The 24,562-nt window shown below is 41.9% G+C and overlaps 2 protein-coding genes across 2 annotated transcripts in view; one reads left to right on the forward strand and one right to left on the reverse strand.

Moving 5' to 3' along the window:
• Positions 1 to 147: 147 nt before the first annotated feature.
• Positions 148 to 24,464, reverse strand: LOC135941795 (latrophilin-like protein LAT-2). Its single transcript, XM_065487525.1, has 4 exons — positions 24,249 to 24,464; positions 17,633 to 17,738; positions 1,149 to 1,556; positions 148 to 557 (listed from the first exon to the last, which is right to left on the reverse strand). Exons 1-4 carry the CDS (start codon positions 24,404 to 24,406, stop codon positions 252 to 254), a joined length of 978 nt encoding a protein of 325 aa, XP_065343597.1. The 5' UTR covers positions 24,407 to 24,464; the 3' UTR covers positions 148 to 251.
• LOC135941793 (leucine-rich repeat-containing protein 57-like) overlaps positions 2,022 to 24,562 on the forward strand; it is a 74,265-nt gene continuing 51,724 nt past the window's right edge. Inside the window, exon 1 of the mRNA XM_065487522.1 lies at positions 2,022 to 2,025. The gene's annotated coding sequence lies outside the window, so the exon portion shown is untranslated. The remainder of the gene's footprint in view (positions 2,026 to 24,562) is intronic.

Below are 24,562 nucleotides of genomic sequence, written 5' to 3' on the forward strand. Positions count from 1 at the left end.
GCGCTGATTTGGTATCAATGCTTACTTCATAATTTTTATTCCAGATAGCCCAGCCTCAATATTTCCTATCAGAAAGCTAACGGTAATTTTTGAATGCTGTTCTTTGTAAATGAGCATGAATGATTAAAAGAAAATAAAATCAGACTCTTTCACACCAAAATACATTTATTTCTGTATAGCGCTTTACAATATTTAGACATTGGGATATGCTTTCGAAGGAGAGAGGTGATAAACGCAGACACTGAGAGAGATCAAACAGGCGAGGCGTCGCACGACTGCATGAGGTGCATGGCGCTAGGTGCCTTGTGCAGGGCGCCGGGCCTGGCGGCCGGCGGCGGGCGACGAGGCCGCGTGTACAGCTTGAGGACGCGGCAGCTGCAGGCCACGCTCAGCGCCACCACGAGGCCCTGCAGCCCGGCGGCCACGCAGAAAGCGGCCAGCAAGATGTGGCTGTGCATGAGGCGGCCGGCCACGCCTGTCGCGCTCACCACGGCCAGGAAAGCGGCCAGCCGGAAGAACAGCCACAGCTGCAGCCGCCTTCGTCGCACCATCTTCGCCTGCGAAATTTATAGTAAAAATGTAAGTCTCGGTGGTTTTTCGTCTCCCATTAAAATTCCATCAACCATCTTAGATTTTAGCATAACAAAAGAAGAGAAATTTACACTTGATTGATTGTGAGGTGCAAAAACGAAATAAATCACCCTGTATCAAGTTCTCCAAGACCGGAAAACTTCCAACCATAAATAATATGTCCTGCGGTAATTACAAAAGGAAGTCAATAAAATTGGAACTAGGGAATATCAGTCATTTTAATTGAATTTTATTTTAAGCAAAAATATTGACCAGGGACAGTTTTTGTCTTCAAACTGAACTAATTATTGCTTGGTTCCGAGCAAGAGAGTGTTTCAAGCAGTGGTTGTGCTTGTTTTTTATTATTTTGAAATCCACAATTTAAAAAATGGTGACTGACTTTTAACCAAAAGCTATCATATTTAAACAAAAAGACAAAAAGTCTTAAATTTTCGAGCAAAAAATGTCAATAAATAAAAAGCCTGCTCTTTCCTATTTATAAATTCAAGAAAAATACACATAAAATCAAAATCAAATAAAGAATTGCTGCAAACGGAATCTTGAAGTAATTTGATCACCTTGACGCGTTGTTCAAGTTGGAGAGCGACGGCCGCACGGGCGACGGCGGCGGCACGCACGAGGAAAGCCAGGTCGACGATGAGCAGGATGGCGGCGGGGATGGAGAAGGTGGCGGCGGCGGGCACGTCGTCAAAGAACCAGCAGTTGGGGTCAGAGAGGTCGGCGGCGTCCGGCCGCAGCTGCAGCAGGCCAGCGGCCAGCGTTGGCAGCAGCGGCGCGCCCCACGCAAATAGGGACAGCCTGGCGAACGACTGGCGCAGCGCCGGTGGCGACGGCAGCGCGGCCACCAGCGACACGTTCTCCCTGAAGCAGCAGTACAGGTCGAAAGTCATCGCGGCTAACCAGCAGAAAACTGTCAGTCGCATGTAGTGCAGCGCCAAAGCCAACGACCAGCACAGCTCACGGTCCTGCAACATTCATTTACAAAAATTAATAAAATCGATTAAAAAGAAACAGCTTTTAATTTGTGCATTTATATATTTAAAAAGCATTTAATTGTTTAGGACATTTTGAAACTCTCTGGATATTTTTAGTCGAGATCGCGTGGTGATAAAAAAAATCCCAACTGACCAAAATATCAATTTTAAATTTTGCTTTAGTTGCGAACCATTTGAAGTATCATTCATTAGTGAAAAAAATAATAAAAAGCATGCATTTTAAACCATTTTAATTTTAGTCAAATCGCATTTTCAATCTTTCATATTTTAATATCACTTTTAACTTGGTATAAAACAGTTATCTTTCCCGCTAAATTAGTGTAGGCCTCCAGAAAGCAATGCAATTCCAAAACTCTTCTCACTTAATTCCCTCAGTGAAGTCTGGGGAGATTTCCATTAATTTGTCATGCGGGCGGAACCTTCCTCAGTCCCCAATTTCGGTTGGCTGTGCTTGTGAACTGATTTATTAATGTGGAGGTTTCCAGTCGAGAGGTGCCTCAAGGGGGCGCAAGCAAGTTTGCAAAATATGCAGGTGCTTATCGAAGTTTGCTTCTGGTCTGGCACTTCAAAGCCACAAATATTGATTAAAATTTGCATGAATTAAAAGTTTCGCCTGCACACACCTGAGTTTATTAAATGGCGCCGGAAAGGCATTGTGTGGTTGGTTACGCCGCGACAATTTTCTAAATTTATTACTTTAATGAACCTGCTTTTATGTAGAGAGAGCGTGGCGTGGTTAACGGAAAACGTCATTTGGATTTATTTGCAGCGAATGCTTCACTTTGCCAGAGGAAACTACTGCTTTTATCCTTTATTTAAATATTTGCTTTTTGCGTTTTATTACCCATTGCATGTTTGTTTTTCTTGTACTGTTGTTTACTTGCGTGCGATCACAACTATTTGACAGTGCGATTACAAAAAATTTATGTATGATGTTTTTGACTCTGCGATTGCTTCAAATTTATCGAGATAACAATGCCTTTTTATACGGTTATGTAAGGCTTTCTCGCCTGCCAATGTAATTTACATCCGCGCAGCTTGAATCTTGAACAGCTATAGTTCTCGCGGTCTATCGATTGATCGGTGGCAAAGAAGGAGGTTAACCTTGTTGCCCTTTTATTAAATTAAAGGTTCAGCTGTGACTGAGGTTAGGTCAACTCGATCGACGTTTTCCCAATCAGAGTGGCAAAAGTGGCCCCGGTCGGCGGAGCGCTCCGTTTCTCTTCCACTTTGCATCAAGCAAAGAGGAGGCGCGCAGGGCTGAATTGTATCTCAGCCAGGCCCTTTGATTGTCAAGAGAGAGAGAGAAAAAACTCGATCAAATTAAGCCTCACATCAGCCTTCTATTTCTTGCTGTCGCCCCGAGGGAGAGTTGAACAACACTTTATTGTGCTGTTTTGCGAATAGAGAGCCGCCTCCAAATTGATTGCACAAAGGGCTCTCTCTCTCCTCCCTTTTTCGTTCCTCTTGAAAGGAAATCCTCTCTTTCCAACACTCCCTTTCTTTCTAGGCGCCGACCAAAAAATCTCTGAATCGCGTCGACACATTGTGCACTTGGCCTGCTCCAATAAGGCTGTACGGAAAAATAAAGTGCAAAAAAATTTCTCGTCGAAACTAAATTATTTTGTGAGTTGGCACAAAAGCAGCTAATGACGTAGCATGTTGGCTCGAGGGCACCACAAATACGTCCAAAAGAGATGAGAAAAAAATATCGAGATGATTACAACGATTAAGCTTTCAAGAGCAGCACCATTTATTTTCCTTTTTTTTATAAAAATCTGATGAAACCTAAAAGTGTTTCGATTCCACAGTTTATTGCCAGCTATGATATTGATTGATCTGTTTTCTTCTACCGACATTGAAACTGATATATAATGAGAATAACAAATCAACTACAGTGAACGACGAGAGCTAATTTTTAACATCTGACGTAGAAATCCTGATTTTTTCTGAATAAAAGTGGTGGGTCCATTTTAGCAGTTTTGGGTTCCCTGCGTCGTTCCTTTTTGTTGGCGGACCCGCTTTTAATTAAATTTCGCTCTTTCACCGTCGCAAACTTTATTAATACCATAGGCCAGCCAACACGGCCGAATACGCAGGTAAATATTAATTACGAAGAAGGCTCGGTTTTTTGCCAACCGGAAATTTCAGCATGTGTGTGTGTGTGGGTTCGTACATTTCTCTCTTTCTCTCCCGGCTCAGCTCTCGGCGCGAACGAAACCCTGCAAAAGGCAGAGAAATTTTTGCCTCTGCCAGTGACGGGCCAGCTTTCATGTTTAAATCTTGCCGTGACTGCTGCTGTCGTCGGTCCATGCCTGGACGAGCCAGTTCAAAAGTAAACTAACGGCTGTCTATTGACTTTAGTTAGTCCTCCGCCTGTGCCCCTCTGTTGCACCTCTTAACCAAATTATCCAACTGAATATGAACGGCGTTTGTTTGAGACCGCGCCATTCCTCCATGTAAGAGCCGCCTCCTCTGTACATTAAAGAGGGTCACACACGGACAAAACTACCGTATCTTGTACACACTGCGCTTCTGTAGGGAAATTATTTAGAGCTGCGTTCCTACCATGGTTTTCTATTTCGTTTCTCTTTAAATGCTATGAAATATTTAATGAATTTGTAAATGTAATGGACAAATTAGTTTGTTTGGAATGGACAATAATTAAAATTGTAAATACGGGGAAAATAGGTGGCGGTCTGTAACGTTTTTCTCCAAAAAACCAAAAGTTTTGCCAAAGGATATTTGCAAAGGCTTGAAAAGTTTTTTAACGTCGCCTTTTTACTGCAGAAAATGTTTTTAAAAGCAAATTATGGTACATATATTTATACATTTATAAACCTGCTTCATTTTGCAACTTTTGTAATAATTTCTAATTTGCTGGTGCTGTTTATGGAAAGTTTAGCACTAAAATAAACAAGTACCCTCAAACTTTGCATGTCGACGAATGATATTCGACGAAACAGCGTTTTGCGGCTGCTTCTGCATGGCCAATACTTTTGAAAGCACCGGCCTGGCTGCTGGCAATTACCTACGAGATTTCCTCGTGTATTATTATTTCGTTGCTGCTCCCACTTGCTCGGGTCTGCTGAGAAAACTACATATGTATGTTTAAGAGACGTTGCTAAAATATTCACTAGCAACAGAGAGCAAGGTGAAACTTTTGAAGCGGATTCAAGATCAAATCTGTAGAATTTCCAAAGTTGCTCGCCCCAAGAAGGCAAGAGGGTGAATCGAGAGTTGCTGCATAGTGGTTGCTCGCGTGCGTCAAGGTCGGAGAATGAAGGTAAGAAGTCGGCCCGCCATGATTAAATTTGGGCCGCGTCACGACTTAATGAACTAGCCGAGCGTTCACGTCGGCCGGGGCGCAAGGGGGTGTAATTGGGGTGGCGATTGCCACTCGTTTGTCACGCCACGCGATCGATCTCACGGCTTCTCTGCGAAATCAGCGGCTAGTGCGGTAATCAAAGCCCGCGTGGCATTTTCCCTGGGGACTGCTCGATCTGGAAAGATCGTCTTCTTCGTTCTCTCATCACATCACCGTGTGCGCCGTGGTTGCTGCTGCATACAATAGATCGCACGTAACGCGCGCCTCCCTCCAGGGAGTTGATGAGGCATCAGTGCAAAATTTCGCGTCTGCCGATCAGGAAACTTTTCAGCTCTGCCGTCGATCGCACAGCAGATGCGAAATGAGCTTTCTTTGCCGGCGGATTATAGCACAGGAAGCATGAGCGATTGTCTACTCAAACAAATGCGCCCTTCCACCCACTATGAGAAAGTTTTGAAAAGGCATTACTGCTTCATCCTCTCCTACTGGATGCTTTTGTGCGCCTATTAACGCATTGTTGGGCCGCGCGACTAATACATTTTACCAAAAGGCGGCGAATTTCCATTAGCGTTGCGCCGGCCAAAATAGATTTGCCTTTTACGCCGCTTTAACGAGCGGTGAAACCGGAGTTGCTAGAACCACAATTGCAGGCAGAGTGGCAAAACACGAGCAAAATGTGCTCGATTTCAGACCATTATCCAGTTTCAATTCTGGGAAACTCAAAAATAGCTTTCACGCTGCGAACATCAGTATCAGTTGCGACATCCAGACTGTCAATTTATTTGATTTCTGAAATTTGCTATACCCAAGGAAATTTCAATACTTTTTAATTAAAATTAGACCAAAGTAAAAATTTAGGCCTCATTTTCCAAAAGTTAATTCAATTTTGTCAAACTATTTCTTCTTTAGGATTCGGGCCTCTGTGAAGCACCTAAAACTCTTATAGTTTTGGACTGAGCAAATGCTTCTTCACAAGTCCAATCTCTTTATTCGTAAATAAATAAATATATTATAGGAAAAGTAATAAGAGACGGAAAGAAGGAGCAGAAATATGTTTGCTCTCCAGCGTTGCGAAATCGCCCAAAGTACGTGTTCTGCTGCTGCTTTTTATTGAAAAGATGTGCAATATTCACAAGGAAGTTCAATTTCTTAGCAAACATTTGGCTTTTACAGCAGCAGATACATACACTATTTGCGAAAAGGCTCTCTTTCGTATTAGTTCACCCTTTCCCTTTTTTGATAAAAAATGCAATGTTTATTTCAATAAAACGGTGTGTTTGTATTTGAGCATCGGCACACAAACACAAGCCAAATGTTGAGAACAGTTGAGTATTGGGTCGAGGGGAAGGCAACAAAACTTTATTCCTAATATTCTCAAGGGAGGCAAACGTATGCAGGGTGAAATTTTATTCTTAAAAAGCCGTCTCACAGCACAGCCGCCACCCGGGAGCAACCGCAAACAAAAGCTCGGCAATCACTCGCGTTCGAACTTTCGCTTTCTGCTCTGTTGTTCAATCATGACCTCGCCTTCCATCTCACCCTTTTGCGGCACTTGCGAGGCGCGCGCAGTGGAATTAACATTTCAATAAAACGCGCTCGGCGATTCTCATGGGCGTCTTTTCCAACTTTCCTGCGCGCCGAGGAGGCCCGTTTTTACCCCCCAGCTTGCAGCTAAAACGTTTTAAAACGAGTTTTGCAGCGCTGAATATAATTTTCTCGGCTTCTGCCGGGCGGCAGGCGAGTTTTTTGTTTTCTTGCGGAAGAGATAAAAAAGAGGAGGCAACGCAAATGTTTGCAAACGAGCTGGATAAACACCCCCCTCAATTATCCCCCGTAATGATTTTTAATTCACACTCGTAATTAGGTTCCCTTTGACGAAGAACAAATAAAACGAGAGACCGACGAGGCATAATGACTTTGCCCGCGCTCTTGTTTGTTTTCCTCGCGCTCCATTTTGCTCTGATTTCATTTCCCAAAGGGATTTCGTCCCCTAGCTGCTCCTCCACTTTCAGAGGGAGAGCTAAAGGAAATGGGCCCGGTGTATTAACACTTAAGTAAAGCTCCAGCCAGACCTCTCACGTCAATCTGACACGCGACTGGAATCGCAATAAGGGCGGGAGCTGCAGCTCTCCGTTCGGCTCCATCCAGCTACCCGCTCAGCGGCAAAATATTGCATTGCCGGAATTTTTGCGGAGCTGCCAACGCAGGCGGCGAACACGATATGAGAGTAGTTTTCGTTTCTGTGCCACCCAGGAATTTTCCGATGAGCGAACGGAATTCTCTCGGCAGAATAGCAGATTGAAGAGGAGGATTGAGAAGTGGGAAAATCAGGGGTCATCCCTTTTTGATTCGTTCCTTTTTCAAACATTTCAGACCTCCGGAAATTCACTTTCACTTAAGAGCTCAGCGGAGGATTCATTCGATTAGGTGAACCCTGAACATTTTAACATTGAATCTATGTGATTTCAGTATTTCGTTCCAGCTCAACGGACTGGTAGTTGCACCGGCGCCGACTCGCCACTTGCTGGTTTTCGCACCTTTCCGTGCAGCGGCTTTATGGACAAATGTCTGACGTTTCAATAAAAGCAGACCTCGGTGCGGGGAGGCGAAAATATGGCCACATTGGGCCCAATCTCCTCTGCGGCTACTCGGGACCCATGTTATCCACTGAGCCCACGAGATGTGCTGAGCAGGGGTTCAAAACAGGGTAATTTGAAATGAATATTTTAATGACGAACCAAAGGGAATTTCAAATGAGATTGGATTTATTTCGATCAAATTGTTTGGCATTAGTTTTGAAAATTTTAAAATGAAACATGTAACAGACACAAAATTTTGTTTAGAAATTCCAGGCCTTGTTTGTAAACTTGGACAGGAAATAAATTAGTTTGTTTTGGAGTGAAAAAATGAGAGGGGTTGAAGCTTTTGAGTTGCATTGTGCTATTAGATTATCCCGAGAGCTGCTTAAAACAAGAATGAAAACTTCTAAAAAATGTAAGTCTTTTTTGCCATGCAAATCGTCTGTTATTGTGCCACTTTAGTGTATATGCTTACACAGCAAACAACAAAGATGTTGTTGTGCAGTGCGGCGGAGCCATACGAATAGTATAGCACATTAGGTCGGTCTCTGTTGGTTCAAACCCTCTCAAAACAATGGCTAATTACACGTTTGGTGCGTCGTGTTTCCTTCCGCTGAATAACCGACTTCGTGTGCGGCCTTGGCTGAAATCGATTCGGGCTTTCTATTTATATACGTCATCACATTAACTTGGTGCGGCAGGAAAAAAAGAACAATAATTATTGCCGCACCGCAATGGGATGTGTCTCTCACTTCGCGGCTAATTCGGTGATAATGGCGGTGTTTATTGCAGCCATTCGCTTTTCGTTGCCGGGAAATAAGGCACTTTTGGAGTGATCAATTAGGCCGTCCGCAGCAAGACTGCGCGGCCCAGCTCTGCCTCGTGCACACCTGCTTAAAATTTCATCTCGCGCCGCAGGGGATTTAATTACCCACTTAAAACAAATTTAATCCCAGCCCGCGTGCCATAAATTCTGCACGGCCAGGCTCCGTTTTAATGATTTCCATGATTAAAGTGCGCGCGTAAAAGCACTTCAATCGCGTCGGCGGCGCGCACTCTCTTCTGTAGTGTTGCCAGTCGACCAAACCCGGGGGTAAATGGCCACTAAATTTCCTATTTGTACGAAATTCTGTGTAATTTCCTACCAACCTTGCTTTATCCATTTATTTTTGCCCTCTCGTATTATGCTTTCTCAAATCAGTCCATTTTATTATTTATTATTCCCGTTTTCCATAACATTATTATTCACACCCTGCCGTTCGCAACGTATGATTGACTGGGTGTGGGTAAGAAAAACTTGATTTCCACTCCGTTGGGCGAAAAAAGATGATGGGGTTGAGGAGACAAGCCTATTTGTTTTCAAAAATTTCAAAATTGCTATATAATATATAAAAATTACAGTTACTGAAAAAGCTCAATTTTAATTTATGTTGCAAATATCTGTAATGTTAACTTAAAATATTGACAAGAATGTTTCTTGCTTTGAAAAACATACGACGCATTAAAAAATAGAAGAAATAAAAAATTAACTCTGATATAATTTTGCCGAAAATCCCCTGCCAAGATTTTATAGCCATTTCGTTAGCTTTATGCTCCTGATTTGTGGCCTTGGTAACCCTAAAACACATCGTACATTTCGCAGAGTCCGCAACACAAATACGTGCATCATGTGTAATCGCGCGCGCCTGCTCTTTTTTATCATCCCTCGTAAATTCGACGGCAGCGAGACGGGTAGGTGTTTTAATCGGGATCTCTCTTTACGATTGCCCTCGGCTGCGGGAGCCGGTAAAAAGCAAGGTGTGTGTTTTTCCTCTCGTGTTTTTCTCTCACCTGAGCCGAGCATCCAGCCTTTTTCGTGTGTCTCCAGAGCTGTCGCGTGCGAGAGAGAGAAAAGCTGCGCGTTTTAGCACCCACCGAGCCGCATTGGTATAATGCGAAGAAAAGCTGCAAGGAGATTGAACAGGATTTTTCTTCTCGAGCAAACGCCTTAGTCCGCCTTTTCGGCCATAAACATAGGCAGCCAGCTGTGAATTATATCACGGCGTTGTGTGCGTGTGTGTTTGTGTATCGTTCGCAATGCAGTCGGGAGTTAAAGAGCTGACGCTAAAAGCCATTTTCCCGGGGTGCGATAAATAAAAAAGGTGTCACCCGCGAGCTACACTACTGTTTTCGCACGCCATTATTCGCACGTCGTAAAAGCAGGCTCGACCAGGCTGAGCGAGCTGCATAAATCATGTAAATCTGATTGAATTTGCGGCCAGAATGAATGGCTCCTACGCTGTAATTGCAAGTGATAAATCTCCCACGCGTGGATTTGCTCTTCGCAACACGAAAGAGGAAAGCCGCCCGTTAAATTATACACGGCAGCTTCTTGCTCTGATCAATTGGATTCTTTCTTGCTTTTACATCTGCCTCTTCTGCGTCGTAAAAGGTTTTTACAGCTATTGCCGATCGTTTTGGGAAATCTCCTTTGATGGCGAAAATAAATCTTTCATTGTCCGCCGACTTCAAATGAAATGCAGACAGCGAGGCGTACGTCACGAATTAAATCCTGTCTCTGTTCGCGTTTGCAAGTAAAAGCTATGGAGCAGCTGTTGGCCGAATTGTTAAGCTTTAAAGCCTGCCTGTTGCCCGTCACATCTACATTTTTAGCTTGATGTACGGGCATTTTGTTTCGCAACAAAAGTGGGAAATGTTCTCAAATAAAAAATTGGTTTCATTAGAATCCAGGCTTAACTAATTTTCCCAGATATTACGAAATTTACCACGAATATTATTAAAATGTACATACATTATGAGAAAATATACTTTCTGATTTTAACTTGAGTTATTAGATATTGAATTCAGTGGAGACACTGAGTTCCAGGACTTCTTCTAAAAGCTAAAAATGAAATCTATGAATTTCCAGGAAAAAACACGGACATTTTTCGTTTCAAGTTCCGGATTTTCAAAGTCTCCAAGGAAACAGACCCGTTGGTTTTTTTAAACATTAATATTTTCCTCATTTTCCAAAAAAGAGCTTCAAATTAAAAATATAATTTAGATTAGTGCAAACGTGGAATTTAAGGAAAAAATTCATCTTCTTCTTCTTCCACAGGAAATGCGAGACGATTATTTTCTTTTCCCTTACATTTTCCTGTTTGCTGGCGTTACCCACGGAGGAGCCATTTTATTTATTAGTTTTATCTCAAGTTAAATGAATGATGTTCCAACCAAGAGAAAAAAACCTTTTTTGTATTCGTTTAGAACGCATAGCTCTGAATTTTCTGTTGGAATTGTATTCATTCGACTTTTTAGACGGAAAAATATGCTCCTCACACCGTCAGAAAGGAAAACAGCGAAAACAGCGTAAAATTTCTATTGTAACATTCCCTCCCAACTTTGAAATGAAGCATCCAAATGGAACAGTGGCACACACGACACGGTACACAGTGAAGTTCATTAGCGTACTTGGTTGCGAAATAAGTTTTTGCCTCCATCCTTCTCTGTTTTCCATGCACACTCGCTCGCGTAATTACCGAAGTGAAAAGATACACGAGTTCATTAACAGCTAGTTGCATAGCAGGAAATTGCACTGCGGACATAACAAGCAACATCTCCATACTGTGTGAGAAAAAATGCATTTCATTAATTCTAATCCTTGACTTTTCATTTGATTGAATAAGTTCTGCAATGATAAAAAATTGGCTAACGCAAATCACTTTAATGTAGAATGAAAATAAATGGCATGCCAGATTGTTCCAGAGCGTGTTTCTCGGAATCGAGTTTGCAGCGCAGCCGGCTTTGTGATTCATTTAATCAGAGCCATCACGTATTCAGAGAGACGTGAAAGCCCCCGCAAGGAAGCCCCAATTTGCTGTGCGTGCGAGAGCTGCCGGGGCAAATGTATTCATCGACGGCGCTGGAAATTGGCACTGACACGGCGGGTGCGGATGAAAGGCCATTGAGTGCCGGGCGATAATTGAAAAGTGCTCCTGCATGTACATATGTATAATGGCAAATTCACACACAAGACTAGTGTGTATACGTCGCGAGGGAGTGAGGTATGTGTGTGTGTGTTCATCGATTCGCGTGTCACCTAGACAGAGAGAGCCGGCTTTAGAATAAATGGTCGGTTCTTTCTCTCACTCACTCGCAGATTTGCCGCAGATAAGCGATCAAAGTCGAGAGAGAGCGCGCGGTGCGGGAGTGTTTTTTCCCATTCAGTGCGGGAACGATCATCATCAACGTGCCGCCGCAAAACAGCTTAATCACTCGCTGCTCCCGTAGCATTTCCCTGGAGCTGACGGCGAGAAGCAGCGTAATTTATTCTGGGAGCCGGGGACTCGTCATAAATTTATTTCCAGCGCACCGGCAAAAGGATTTGAAAAGCGGCTTTGTCCAAATTTATTCTTCTCCCTCGGCAGTGGCGGACCGCATCTTAAATATGCTCGCTGGCTCAATCTTCCTGCCGACTTAATTTAAATAAGCTTTGCTGCTGCTTTCCTTGTCATTTTAGAATAAATTGAAAACTAGCCCGAGCCTGTATTAAAAAAATAGACTGCGGTACAAAAAAACACCTACTTAATTTGAAATTTTATTCGTTGGAAGTAAAATATAGATCTGTAAGACTTGCCTATTTTATTCAACACACCAAAATTTGCTTTATCTCAAGTTCAGAAATAAATAAAGGACTTGATGCTGATTGCAATTAATACTATTTCGGTAATTAAATGCCAGGGTGAATGGCCTGGGGCGTGCCACTGCTTCTCTCGGCTCTGTTTCGAAAGCAGTCACTCGGAAACGGCTTCGCAGCTACTTATAATTCTACCCTTCAAGGGCTGGCCTCGAAATTGCTTTTCACGCACATTTGAGCACTCACAATAAATAGAGAAGGACTTAAGATTCCGCTAATCTGCCTCATATTCCCTGCCGCTGCCGCCGTCGATTTTCTTGTATTTTCTCGTCGGGCTTCATAATGGATGGGGAGTCTATTGTTCTCCAAGGCTGCGTTTTCCGTCCCGCGATTTGTTCTGACAAGAGCTGCACAAGGGATTATATGTGCTTTTGCACATGAAGCAGTCGATTCCATCTAGCCAAGATCGCGTTTTTGTTTGCCTTTGTTTTGCTCTCTGCGCGCTCTGTGTCAATTACATTCAGCTAATGCGTTTGCGCTCCACTTTTCTCGCTGCCCCATTGTGGATTCCAAGGCGCGACTCGGTTATGTAAAAGGAATATTCTGCAGACCAGTAGAAGAGAGGAAATACAATCGTGGCTAAAAGGCATGAATATCAACGGGAAAGTTTCGAATTCAGCTGACTTATCGCCTACAAGTTACAAAATGACTTTTCACGTAAAACGCTGATCGCCAAAAATTATATGTCAGCACATTAAGTTTTCACCAAGCTTTTTTAGAGGTTCTCAGCAGAACAATTTGGGGTCTTTGTCGTCTCGTGGTCAGCCGCTGGTCAAACTGGCGGAACAGTTGGACGAATACCAATAAAATGAGCCTTCGTGCAACTTTTTTGGCCGTAACTCACTATCAAACCTCACTAAATAAATTTGTCACCCACCGGAAAAATGCCCGGCCGATGGGAGAGAAAAATTCTGCACGTTTCAATCTTTCCAAAATGAAATTTGTCTCCAGTCCTGGATGAATTTTGATGTAAAATTTGTTTAAATATGCGGCAATTATTAAATAACTAATTTCGTAGAATCAACTTGCTTTTGGATTTTGTTTTCCCCAAAATAGAAGTTTTGTTCCTGTATCAAAGAACTCAATTGAAAACAAATTATGTAGAGAGTTTCGGTTTAAGAACTTTCTATTAAAAAAGGCCTTTGGCCGAAAGCTTTTACAGGCCACACATTTTTCGCTCTAAAAGCTGCTTTCATTTTAACGAATTAGCGCGGCATTGACCACATTGATCAACTGGAAATTCCAATTAAGTCTAAAAATAGTTGTCCCAGACACGTTATAAATATTTTAGGACAATGTTTTCACAGAATCGATGCACAAGTTCCATGAAAATCCAATTTCCCCTTTAGTATGGAAAGAAAACATCAAATGTGAGCGCGAAGTTTTGTTCTCTAGCAGGTAGACCGTGAATCAGCGCAATGGTAACAAAGAGAGTGCGGAAGCATTATGCAAATGACGCGTTTCGAAACAACAATGTACACGTATATCACTTTGCCAGTGATGAATATTTACAGCTATTTGAGCAGCGCGCTTCAATTACGCGCGCCGAGTCCACATGAATGGCAAAAACGTCCATGCCCGTTATAGATTCCTATATATTAAATGATTTGATTCGGTGTACGTGATGAATTCGAAAATGTATACGAGCTCCTGCATTGCAGCTTCGTCCGTTTTCCCGTTTGCGTTTTGCCAGATACAATCTCTGCTGCTGTGCCTCCACTGATGCAAAAGTTGACTTGCCAACTCGAGCACGCAGTGTGTGCGAGTATTGCCCTTTGAATTGCCGCGCACGGCGCAAGGTTCACATGAGAGCGAGCAGTCCTTTCAAAATAAAATCGCCTACGCTCGCACAGATGAATTGATATAGGTGTGCCGGTAGGTATAAAATCGTTCCGCTGTTGGTTTGATGAGCAGCGAAAATTAGTTTCAAGAGCTAGCTGGCGAACGTGCTCTCGGGCCTGTGACCGAAATGTGAGTGGCAGCTCGTGATTCACGATCGATATTTTGTTGAGTGTGTGAGTCTTTATATAGTTGGATCGACAAGTTAGCGTCACGAAAGTTATCGTGGAGCGTTTGGTGCCGATTTCCATCAATCTTAATCTTTTCTCTCTCTAAAACATGCCAACGCGTTTGTTATACAAAAGAAAATGAAAAAGTAGTTACATTCGCCACTATCCTAACCACGCGTTTCACTGCAGCCTGTAATAAAAACAGTGTTTGGAATTAACTAAGTGATTATAAATTTTACAGTATTTAGGAAACTGGAACTTTGACACAATTTATTCGTGGCCGGATAGGCAATCAAATTGTTGGATGACACGGAATACGAACAAGTGCAAACCGAAAGTTAGGGTATGAGGAGAAATTGGTTTGTTCAATTAATTCTCATTGTTCCTTACCCCCTTCATTGCAATGTAATTAATAATTTGGAGGAAAACAAATTAGGTAGAATTCTGTTTGATAAGATCAAAAGACAAAAAGAAGACACTTTTTAAATTTAAAGCTAACAGAACAGAGAACAATGAACTTCAATGAGATGAGCTTTCAAGTGGTTGATTAAATCATAATTAAGTGTAATCTGTTGCAACAGCAGCTCATCACTGCAATGCCAATTTATTATAATACGAGCAGGCAACAGTTAAAATACAGATTAAGCCTGCTCCTGCCGTTTTCTCAAAAACTGACATGAGTATGGTTTTTTAGTCAAATTTAAATTGTCCAAATTGTGATTAATTTAACGATGTCATGTTTTTCAGGCCAGTTTTCCGACATGCAGTCAACATGCAAAATCACAGTTAGAGAGTACTCTCTTTTCCTGAAAAATACACACGCTTACATACAAACTTTCGAGCTGTTTTCCCAAGCAGATATTAACAAGGGCATTAGCTTTGATCCAATTTAGATCGATGGATTTTTTTATTAAAGCTTCCAAATGTTATCAGGAATTGTCGACAAGTTCTTTTACAAAACTTTCCGAAAATCTGTTATTTTAGGCTGAGGTAACAATTTTGATTGTTATAATAATAATAATTGTATAAATTACGCATGCTAATGAACCAATTACGATTTGTAAATTACCATGAGTACCAAAAGGGTTTCAAATGCGCGCAAATTGTAGCCTATCCATTTGTGGATGTGCCAGCTTAATGTTTGTGTTTCCGCTGAAATTTGAAATTCTGTTAGACTTGGAACCACAAAGCCTATACCAAGAGCCAAAACAACCAATTTTAACTCCTGAGCTGTTTGCAGTGTTAATCAATTATCGTGTTATGTTTGGTGTGGGCGGCGAATTCCAAAAATGCAAGATCCGCAGGGAGTTTTTGCCGGGCGCGTTGTGCCGGGCGCGCTTATAATCCCCTATAAATATTGTATCAGGCCGGCAGCGTTAATCCTGTCCGCTGCGAAGAACGACGCCCCGGCGCAGGCAAAATTTTGGCTCGGCAAACACGGCCCAGTAATGGCAAGTCCCAGTTGTCTGCACTTGTTTATTTTTTCAAGCAGCATGCTAACCATGAATCACTTGGGTTTGTTTTTCGGGCTGAACCCTAGCAAACTTTAACGTTATTGCCCCCCAGCGGCGCTTGTATTTCATAAATTCCCATTTTTTCCGCCGCAAATGTATATAAAAATGTGGCGGCTTTTGTTTGCAGTTTCTTTTCTCTCCGTCCGCGGGACAGAGTGTAAATTTCGCGTGCGAGCAAACCGCTGTCGACGGTCGAGAGAGGGAAAATAATAATGTGGCCTTGTTTTCGCTCTGCAATTCTGCATGAAGCGAAATTGCGCCGGAGGCTGGCAAATTCGGCAACGCGCGGGCAGGCAGGCAAAAATGTGTTTCGGATGCTGAGCGCCTGCATAAATACACACACGAGCGCCGTATTTCCGGACATGTGCTCTATTTGAATAATCGATTTTCATTGGGCGGCGCGGGTGGCGTCCCGTTTTATGCAAATAGCTCGCAATATCTGCTCCGTTCGCTCCTTGGATTTTAGTCAACGCGTTACTTTTAAAAATTACGACATCGCGAATTGAGCCGCCGCCGCCGCCGCCGCGCGCATCGACCCATTGGGTTCACCAAATTCATCTGAATCGACGATGTATGCAAATTTCACGTCCCTCTGCGTCTGCAATTTTATCACCGAGCGGGCCTCAAAGGAATTGCGGTTGCAAATTGTGCCTACTGCCATTAACGAGCTAGAATTGTGCCCCGCCGCCTCCGCCGCAACCACCGCTTTGAAATTTGTTTACAGCTGCCAGAATTAATTTTCGACGAGTGGATTTTTCCACTTTCGACAGCATGACTGGAAAATATACATTCACAAACGAATGCTTGCGCAAATAGAAGTGGATTACATGCCCCGGAAATTTGCGTGTAGGAAACATGACGCATGACATTTTTGTGCAGGAATATCCAAGCTCTGCCCTCGTTTTTATTTTGTCATATTGCTCAAGAGACAAAGCATGCAAAAAGGCTCGTAGCTCTAAATGCTAATTTAGCGATCACGCTTCAGGGCAGTGTCAAATAGTCTACACTAAGTTCAATGAGTTATTAAATAAAACTGTAGGACTTGTTTGAGAATTGATCAGTTGTGTAATTAATTAAATTTTGTATTAATTGTCGCGTCTACAGCGACTGGCTGAAACAGTTTTGTTTGATTTTTTAATTATTCAGTTTTTCACGACCACAAAATTCCACTTACGATGCGCAAGGTCCAAAATCTGGGCAAAAATCTAAAACTGTGCGTATGGACAGTATTGTTAGCATATATAAGATAACGTAATTGAAAATTTGTGTATCTAACAATACGAATTAATAGTTTCAGTCAAGTCAGATATGTCATTAAACTCGAACTTAAAAATGACAACAGGCCATGCCATGAGGCTATGTAATAGGATAGACCGTTAATACATTATTTGAAAAAACATGTTTTTTTACATCTCCCATACATTAATATCTAAGATAAATGCTGAAAAACCAAAAGTGAACATATGTCACCGACTCTTTTAGCAAACTTCGCCATAATTAATGAATATAAGATGATGAAAATGAAAAGCAATGAGAGAGAGAGAGAGGGAGAGAGAGAAATTGAGGTTTGAGAGAAAAAATTGATCATTATCTTGGTGCACGAGAGCTGTCATTTCCCGCCGCTACGGCCGACTATTTTTCACAGTCCCGCACCATTAATTTGTAAGGGCTTGGCGCTGTCCACGCTCTCGACGTTAAACATTCTTTTTTTTTAATTTAGACAGGAAAAATGTGGTGAACGTAGCGAGCGATGAAAGCGTCAAATTAAAACAGAATTACAGCTCGGGTGCAATTACGAAGTTATTACGACGCGCGCGTGCCCCAGCCCGGCCGACACAAGGCAGGCAGGCGCTGGCGGGCGGCCAAGAAAGTCTGGTCAGCACTTTTCACCGGCTGAGAGGGCTCGTTAAAGGGTGCGACGAGAAGGAAAAAGTTTCTCACCTGCACTCCGCCCACGCCAATGACGAAGAGCAGCTGGACCATGAAGAGCGCCGCCAGCAGGTTGATGAGTGCCGTGCCGGAAATGGTGCGGAGGTCCGAGAACAAGCTGTAAAAAAGCAAATCACACGTGAAATCGAGGCGTGGGAAGCAGGCAGGCAGTGATTTGTTGAGGCAGCTGCCCGTCGAAAGATGATCTCTGCCGTGTTTTGCTCGTCTCGTCTGCTTCACTGTTGCAGACACGTGAGCCGCGAAACAAGGCAGCAGCCCTTTTGGTAATGCGAGCCGACGTCATCAGCAGAGATGAGATTCATGGACACGCGCTCCTGCTAAGTCCTAGAGAATTCAATTTCCCAACACGCACCTATCCTTTGTAAAATGACACGGTATTTTTAATGTGGAAGAAATTGTTAAAATTAGAGGGAAAAACGTTGTTTATAGCTAAAATTTAAAACAAAAGTTACATATAGAGCAATTTAGGAAGAAGTTCGGTAACTGGTTTCACGCGTTCGGGCAGTTACTGCTTGTATGTATTTTTTGCCATTGGTAATAACCGTACCTGTGATTTCTTCCATTAATTATCTTTTTGTGGAGCAAAAGATATAAATATATATTATGGAATATAAATTAGAAATTCTAGCAAAACTAGTGATAATTTTCTCAATGATTTAAGCAGTTTTTTTATAAAAATAAAAGAAGAATGCGACAGATCTCGAGTGATTTTCTAAATTTATATTATGAATATTTTCTTTGAACAGCATATTTTCAGTAGAGAGAAACTGTCGAATTCGAGACGAGATTTGAAATATATAATTGGAAGGTTAAGTTGTAACAAAATTTTTTCCAAGAGTGCAGGATAAAATTCTAGAAATTGAATGATTGCCTAGAAAATAATACCATAAAAATCTTTGCATGAAATAAGACGGTAGTAATAATAGTGCTCCTAATCAGGAAAATTATATATTTAATGTACTTTTCTTTTCCGCAGAAGTGTTCTGAGGAAAATTATTATTTAGTGGTGCAGTCGAGCCACATCTGGAAACGATGGAAAATGAATCACACGTTTTCAGTAAAACAGAGTTTGTTGCGGTTTTGCATTAATCTAAATATTTTTGCATAGCTTCTGCTCCGCGCCACTATTTCACAATTTTGTCCTCCTTATAAATTTTATATTACTTCTTCCCTTTTCCTTCTCCTTTCATAATTTTCCTTTGAATAATTTGAGCAGTTCAGCAGCTCTCCGAGGGAATTATCTTTAATTTTGGTTTAGTTTTAAAAATTAATTTAAAATAAGAACAAAGAAAAACCACAAACTGCTAGTAATTAATTTACAAGTGCCTTTTCGCTCATTATAGAACCATAATTCCTGTCCCGAAAGCCACTGCTCTTACGAAGCCATTTTTCTTAATTAACTTAATGTTTGCGTCGCGAACTCCAAGTAAGCAGTAGCACGCGCGACATAATATAAATAAAGTTTTGGCATCCCACGCGCTCTCAACTTTGCATGCGTCATTCTCCACCTTGTTCTCTTCTCTTAAATATTTACTCTGAGAGCGGTGAATATTTAACGAGCTGCTGCTTTTTCGGGTCGCATCTGCAGCGCGTCACTACTAAAGGCTGGCTGGCTGTGCGTCCGTCTGTTTGCGATGCGAGGACGTGAATGTCGCGCTAGCGGATGATGCGGGGCGATCGCGCGCGCGGCTCCAGCGAGCGGATCAGTGCGCTCAACTCGAAAATGAATCTAATTACAAGGCAGCGCGGCGGCGTCTGCAAATTACGGCCTACAGGGGATTTGTCTACAATGAGCTTTAAACGCCAACCCCGGTGAGTAAACTGATTGCAAACTGGCGCTCACTCAGACACAAACTTGTGCAGTCACTTGTAATTGAGTTCGGCGAGCTGGTGCGATCAACATAATTTCCGCCGCAAATCCGAAGCAAACGTTTCGCCCTATTGACTTACAGGAACTTGGTGCGCGCTGAATTTCGTTAACAGTCGGCTCAGGTCTCGCCTCGGCTGCAGCGCAAGTGTGCGATAAATGGGCCAAACTTTACGAGTCATCCTGGACAAACATAACTTAGCGGCGCAACTTTACTACCAAGATTTATGGAGTTAAGTGTGCTACCTTGGAAGGTGAAATTGAAACGCACACATATTATGTTCACAATTCACATCTTTTGATGAAATTTTATTATTTCATTTTTATACGATTAAATCTATGCCTTGCCTAAATTAGTAAATTCAAAACAATTGTTTCTGATCATTCGCGAAAAACAAACTTTTTAATTTTTCTCTAAACTGGCTATATTCTTACGAGGAAAGTAACAAAGAGACAATTTAAAGCTTCTCCCGGAAATAAAAACGAGAAGAACAATTCCCCCGAAAAAATTGTCTTCGAAAGCACTTTTTAATTAGCTTTTTGATGAAAGGCTCATTTTTGTAACTTTTTTAAGCGCATTCGACGGATTCGGAATTAACAGACTGAAATATTTCTCATTCGCAACGTGCTGAAGAAGGTTTAAAAAAAAAGCAATAATACGCACAACTTTGATGCCGCACCGATCACGAAATAAAGTTTGCAAAAATACCCTGTAACAATATCTGTTGTTGACTAAAATGATGAAAAATAACAAAAGAGATATTAAAAGAACTTTCAATATATTTTTTCAAACATTGTCTTTCCTCTTCCCTTTTCGAGGATGAAGCCCATTATTGATTACCTACATACTCCTTTAAAGGCCAACACAACTGATTCTATGTCTGCTTTCGAGTGGGCCATTTTGTTTCAAACTCGATTGTCATTTAAAATTCCCAGCCCTCGTAATATCGACCAGAAAAGTTCTTCTTCGCCCCTTTAATCAAATTAACATCACATCATTTCCGAAAAGAAATTCAGGTTCCTCTCTGGTACGTATAATTGCCTTTAGAACGCTCAGCGTGGAATTACTTCCGACTTCTTTTTCCAGTCGCAAAGTATGCGAGGAGGGAGATTATTTTTTAAACGTCTCGTCCCTCAAAGCAGCCAATTTTGCTCCCTTTCATCTTCCTACATCTATTCGCTTTGAGGACATTTAAAAAACCTCATTCAACTTGGAAGATGTACTGAGTGTTATTAAACTAAATTTATCACAAAAAATGCTAAACACTTCAATGACTGAATATCTATATTTTCGTTTCATGCATCGCGTTTCAGATTTCAATGTTGACACTACTGGGAAGCCCTGTATTATTTCCAATTGCCACGCTGTTTTAGAACAGCTCATTGCTAATTTGGACGTAGGAAGCTTTTCCATTTTGGTACATCCATTATATTAATGAAGAAATAAAATAACAAAAAAATCTGGACCATAGTTTTTGTTTAAACGAACAACTTCGGGTTGAATAGATTGTAACTACTGCCACGGTGGTTGATTGACTATTCATTTTACCCGTATTCTGTGATTCAAATGTACGATTGGACAACTCAAACGCACTGCTAGGAATTTAATTAATCGAGAATGTTTGATAGCTGACTCAATAAGTCAAGAGCATGTAAGCGGCGCGCGCGGAACAAAAAGCTTCCGATGATTGCCATTGAGTTGACTCGGCACAGTGATTTGCGGCAGTGTACCATATTAAAGCGGCGACGTTGAGCAGGAAATTGCGCAAAACGTCATTGCCAGAATCCGGCGTGCAGATTGAATAGTTGGCCGGCCACGTATCTGACCGCGACGGTGAAATAATGCGATGGGATCTGTATATTATGGAACGGCCTAATTACAGTAACGATCCAGCGCTTGGCGAATGATCTCTCTGGCCAACGGAGCTGCATTTGGTCGGCCCGTCATTCTGCGGGGAGATCAAAGGGATGCGATGCACGCGGAATGCAAAGGGCCAGAGAGACCGCACGTTAATTGAGAATCCGGCCGGGGGCTCAAAGGCGGCGGCCAAATTGCATTTTGCACAGCAGCACTCACGCCGTGGCAGCTCTCGAGTTTTATCTTAAGTAGGTGTGCGCGCACCGCAGAGACGAGAGCTACATTAATATTTTGCCTCGGCACACGCGAGAATAAATTACATTTTTAGCGGAAAGAGAAAACACGGTTCGTCTTTTCCTCTGGCGCACACGCACTTTCGGCGAGAGCAGAGGGCCCAAATTTTTATTCCGCACGCGCGATTCCCACAGCTGGAATGCAAACCTGGCGTATCAACCCCTCATCGATCACGTCGCACACGTAAATCGCTTAGAGTGCGCAGATAAAAATTAACTTTTCAAAGCTAATTTCGTTTTCTACTGGCGCAACTTTTTATGTGTTTTTCGGACGGGCAGCTGACTGAGGGCTGCAAGTTTTTTTATCTAACTCTCTCGCACACACACACACACACACACACACACACACACACACACACACACACACACACACACACACACACACACACACACACACACACACACACACACACACACACACACACACACACACACACACACACACACACACACACACACACACACACACACACACACACACACACACACACACACACACACACACACACACACACACACACACACACACACACACACACACACACACACACACACACACACACACACACACACACACACACACACACACACACACACACACACACACACACACACACACACACACACACACACACACACACACACACACACACACACACACACACACACACACACACACACACACACACGTTTCTTTCACATCTCGCCAACTTTTTTGCACCGCAAATTGCATAACTTTGTAACGGCTTTCGTGTGGCATGTGTTTGAAACACAGAACACGGATGTAAAAAAGTTTGACGTACACGTATCTGCCTTTTTTGAATGTTTTCCGCCTGAATAAAATTCCATGGTGCCTTAATCCCTAATCAAAACCTGATGCCGTTTTTTTCATCCAAACCTGGAAGTTTTTTTATCCATAAAAGTTACTCTTGAGTGTGATTAATGAGTAGTCTCACCGAACCGGATTTACGCGTTTTTCTGCTTCACATTTCGAGAATTTATCAAAACTGAAGGTAACCTGTTATGTGTGATTTATTATGGATTGCATTTTTGTCTGGTGACGCAGGAGGAAAGTTTGGAAATTGCTTTTTCTGCGCGGGAAGCGTGGGAAATTCTGTATTAAAATATGAAAACCGGAGCTGCTGCAGAAGCACTCTAGGTGTTTGTAATTGAGTTTATAAAAGCCGCACTGGATTATAATAATGGAAAAACTTGTGACACTCGTATTTACTTTCCGTTTCATTTTTGCGGAGCAAAAGAGATTTCATTTCACTAAAATGATTTTTTTAGCAACATTCTCACATGAAACCAAAAATAAAAATAAGAACATGTATGTAACAATTATAGTTTGTTAAGATGGCATTCTATGCAACACTGAAAATTTTTCATTATAGTTGAAGAAAAGCTTTGGATTGTAAAAAATCAATGAAGCGCCAATAGATAACTTTCTTATTAGTTTTTAGATTCCTAAAATGAATTAAAAGGCAAAAAGTATCTTTTAGGTACCAAAAAGGTGCGGACAGGCGGACATTATAGAAATGGAAAAAGTGGGATCTGAGTTGGGTAAGAAGCAGGTTGCTCTATCATTATTAGACTTGAGACCTTTAGTCACGTTTCCGTGCTAAAACGACCATTTTGTTGTAGAAAAAAGGGAAAAGGGCGTAATTCACGGTATTTTGGGAACTAAAATGTTTTCTAGTACAAAAGTTTGGCAACTCTTTCATATTTGCAACATACCTAGGCTCCACGTAAATTATAAGTTAATCGAATTTCTAAAACCTTACCGAGGAAAAAAGTAATGAGGTGACGAAAACTTGTATTTAAAAGTGATTCTAGAGCGACAGCTACAGAGGAAAATCCTGATTTCAAAGCATATCTTTGAATCTCCTCCTCATTTTGGCGATTAGTTGGTTTTTAATTCAAATTAATCGATTTTTTTTTTGTTTTGTAATGACCAGAAAGTCATAGTCTTAGCCGATTACATTTTTTTCCACAAAGCTTACAAATACATTCATCACTTTGGCTTAAAATGAAATGAGTTATTCAAACAGTTAGTACACATAATGATAACAGTGACATGCATGAGTAAACACTTGTCTGTCCGTAAAAGTAGCCTGGCGCCAGTTGCCAACAGCGATTTCATGGAATTATCTACAAATGGTATTAACATTATGCATTTTCGCTTTACTAAATTTCTTGAACACTCCAGTCTCAGGCAGATTACATTTTTCTATTAATAATCAATAACAAATAAATTAGTACACAAATAGAGATCTGCAATATTTATAAATTCTTATATGATTTGGCTTTAATAGTTATTTTTTTGGTTTCGCTCTCACAATTTCAATTAAATATATGTGATCGAGCACGTTTGATCGAAAATTTAACTAGTAGCTGTGATTCATATAAACTAAATGTCAGATATTTTATCTGAATAAAAATGACCCATCCTGTTAAGATATCTTATTATTTCGTAGCATCTGCGGCTATTAGATCCAATTATTAGATTCAACAGCAAAACTAACGTTTCTGTACAAAAATTCGTATGAAAATCAAGAGAGAAGAAAAGAGGAGTTTTTTTTATCTCACCTGTAAGTAATGAAAGCAAAGACAAGCGCGACAAGAGAAATGGAGCTGCCGAGCACGGCAACGAGCGACAGCAGGCCCTCGTGGCCCTCGAGGCCTGTCAGGTTGACGAGCCCCGGGGCCGCGAAGCCGTGCACCCTGGCAGTGTAGAGCGTGTCCATGCGGCTCAACGCATCGCCCCGCCGACACTGGCAGCGCCTAGTCTCCGGCCGACCCTCTGCTCGTTCTTTCGCGGCGGCGGCGGTGGCTCAGGCGCATAACCAGCAGCCGCACTTTCCGACCAGCGCACACAAACACGCTTTGGCATGCAACTCGCA

The sequence above is a fragment of the Cloeon dipterum genome, chromosome 4, assembly GCF_949628265.1.
Source record: "Cloeon dipterum chromosome 4, ieCloDipt1.1, whole genome shotgun sequence".
NCBI classification, from domain to species: domain Eukaryota; kingdom Metazoa; phylum Arthropoda; class Insecta; order Ephemeroptera; family Baetidae; genus Cloeon; species Cloeon dipterum.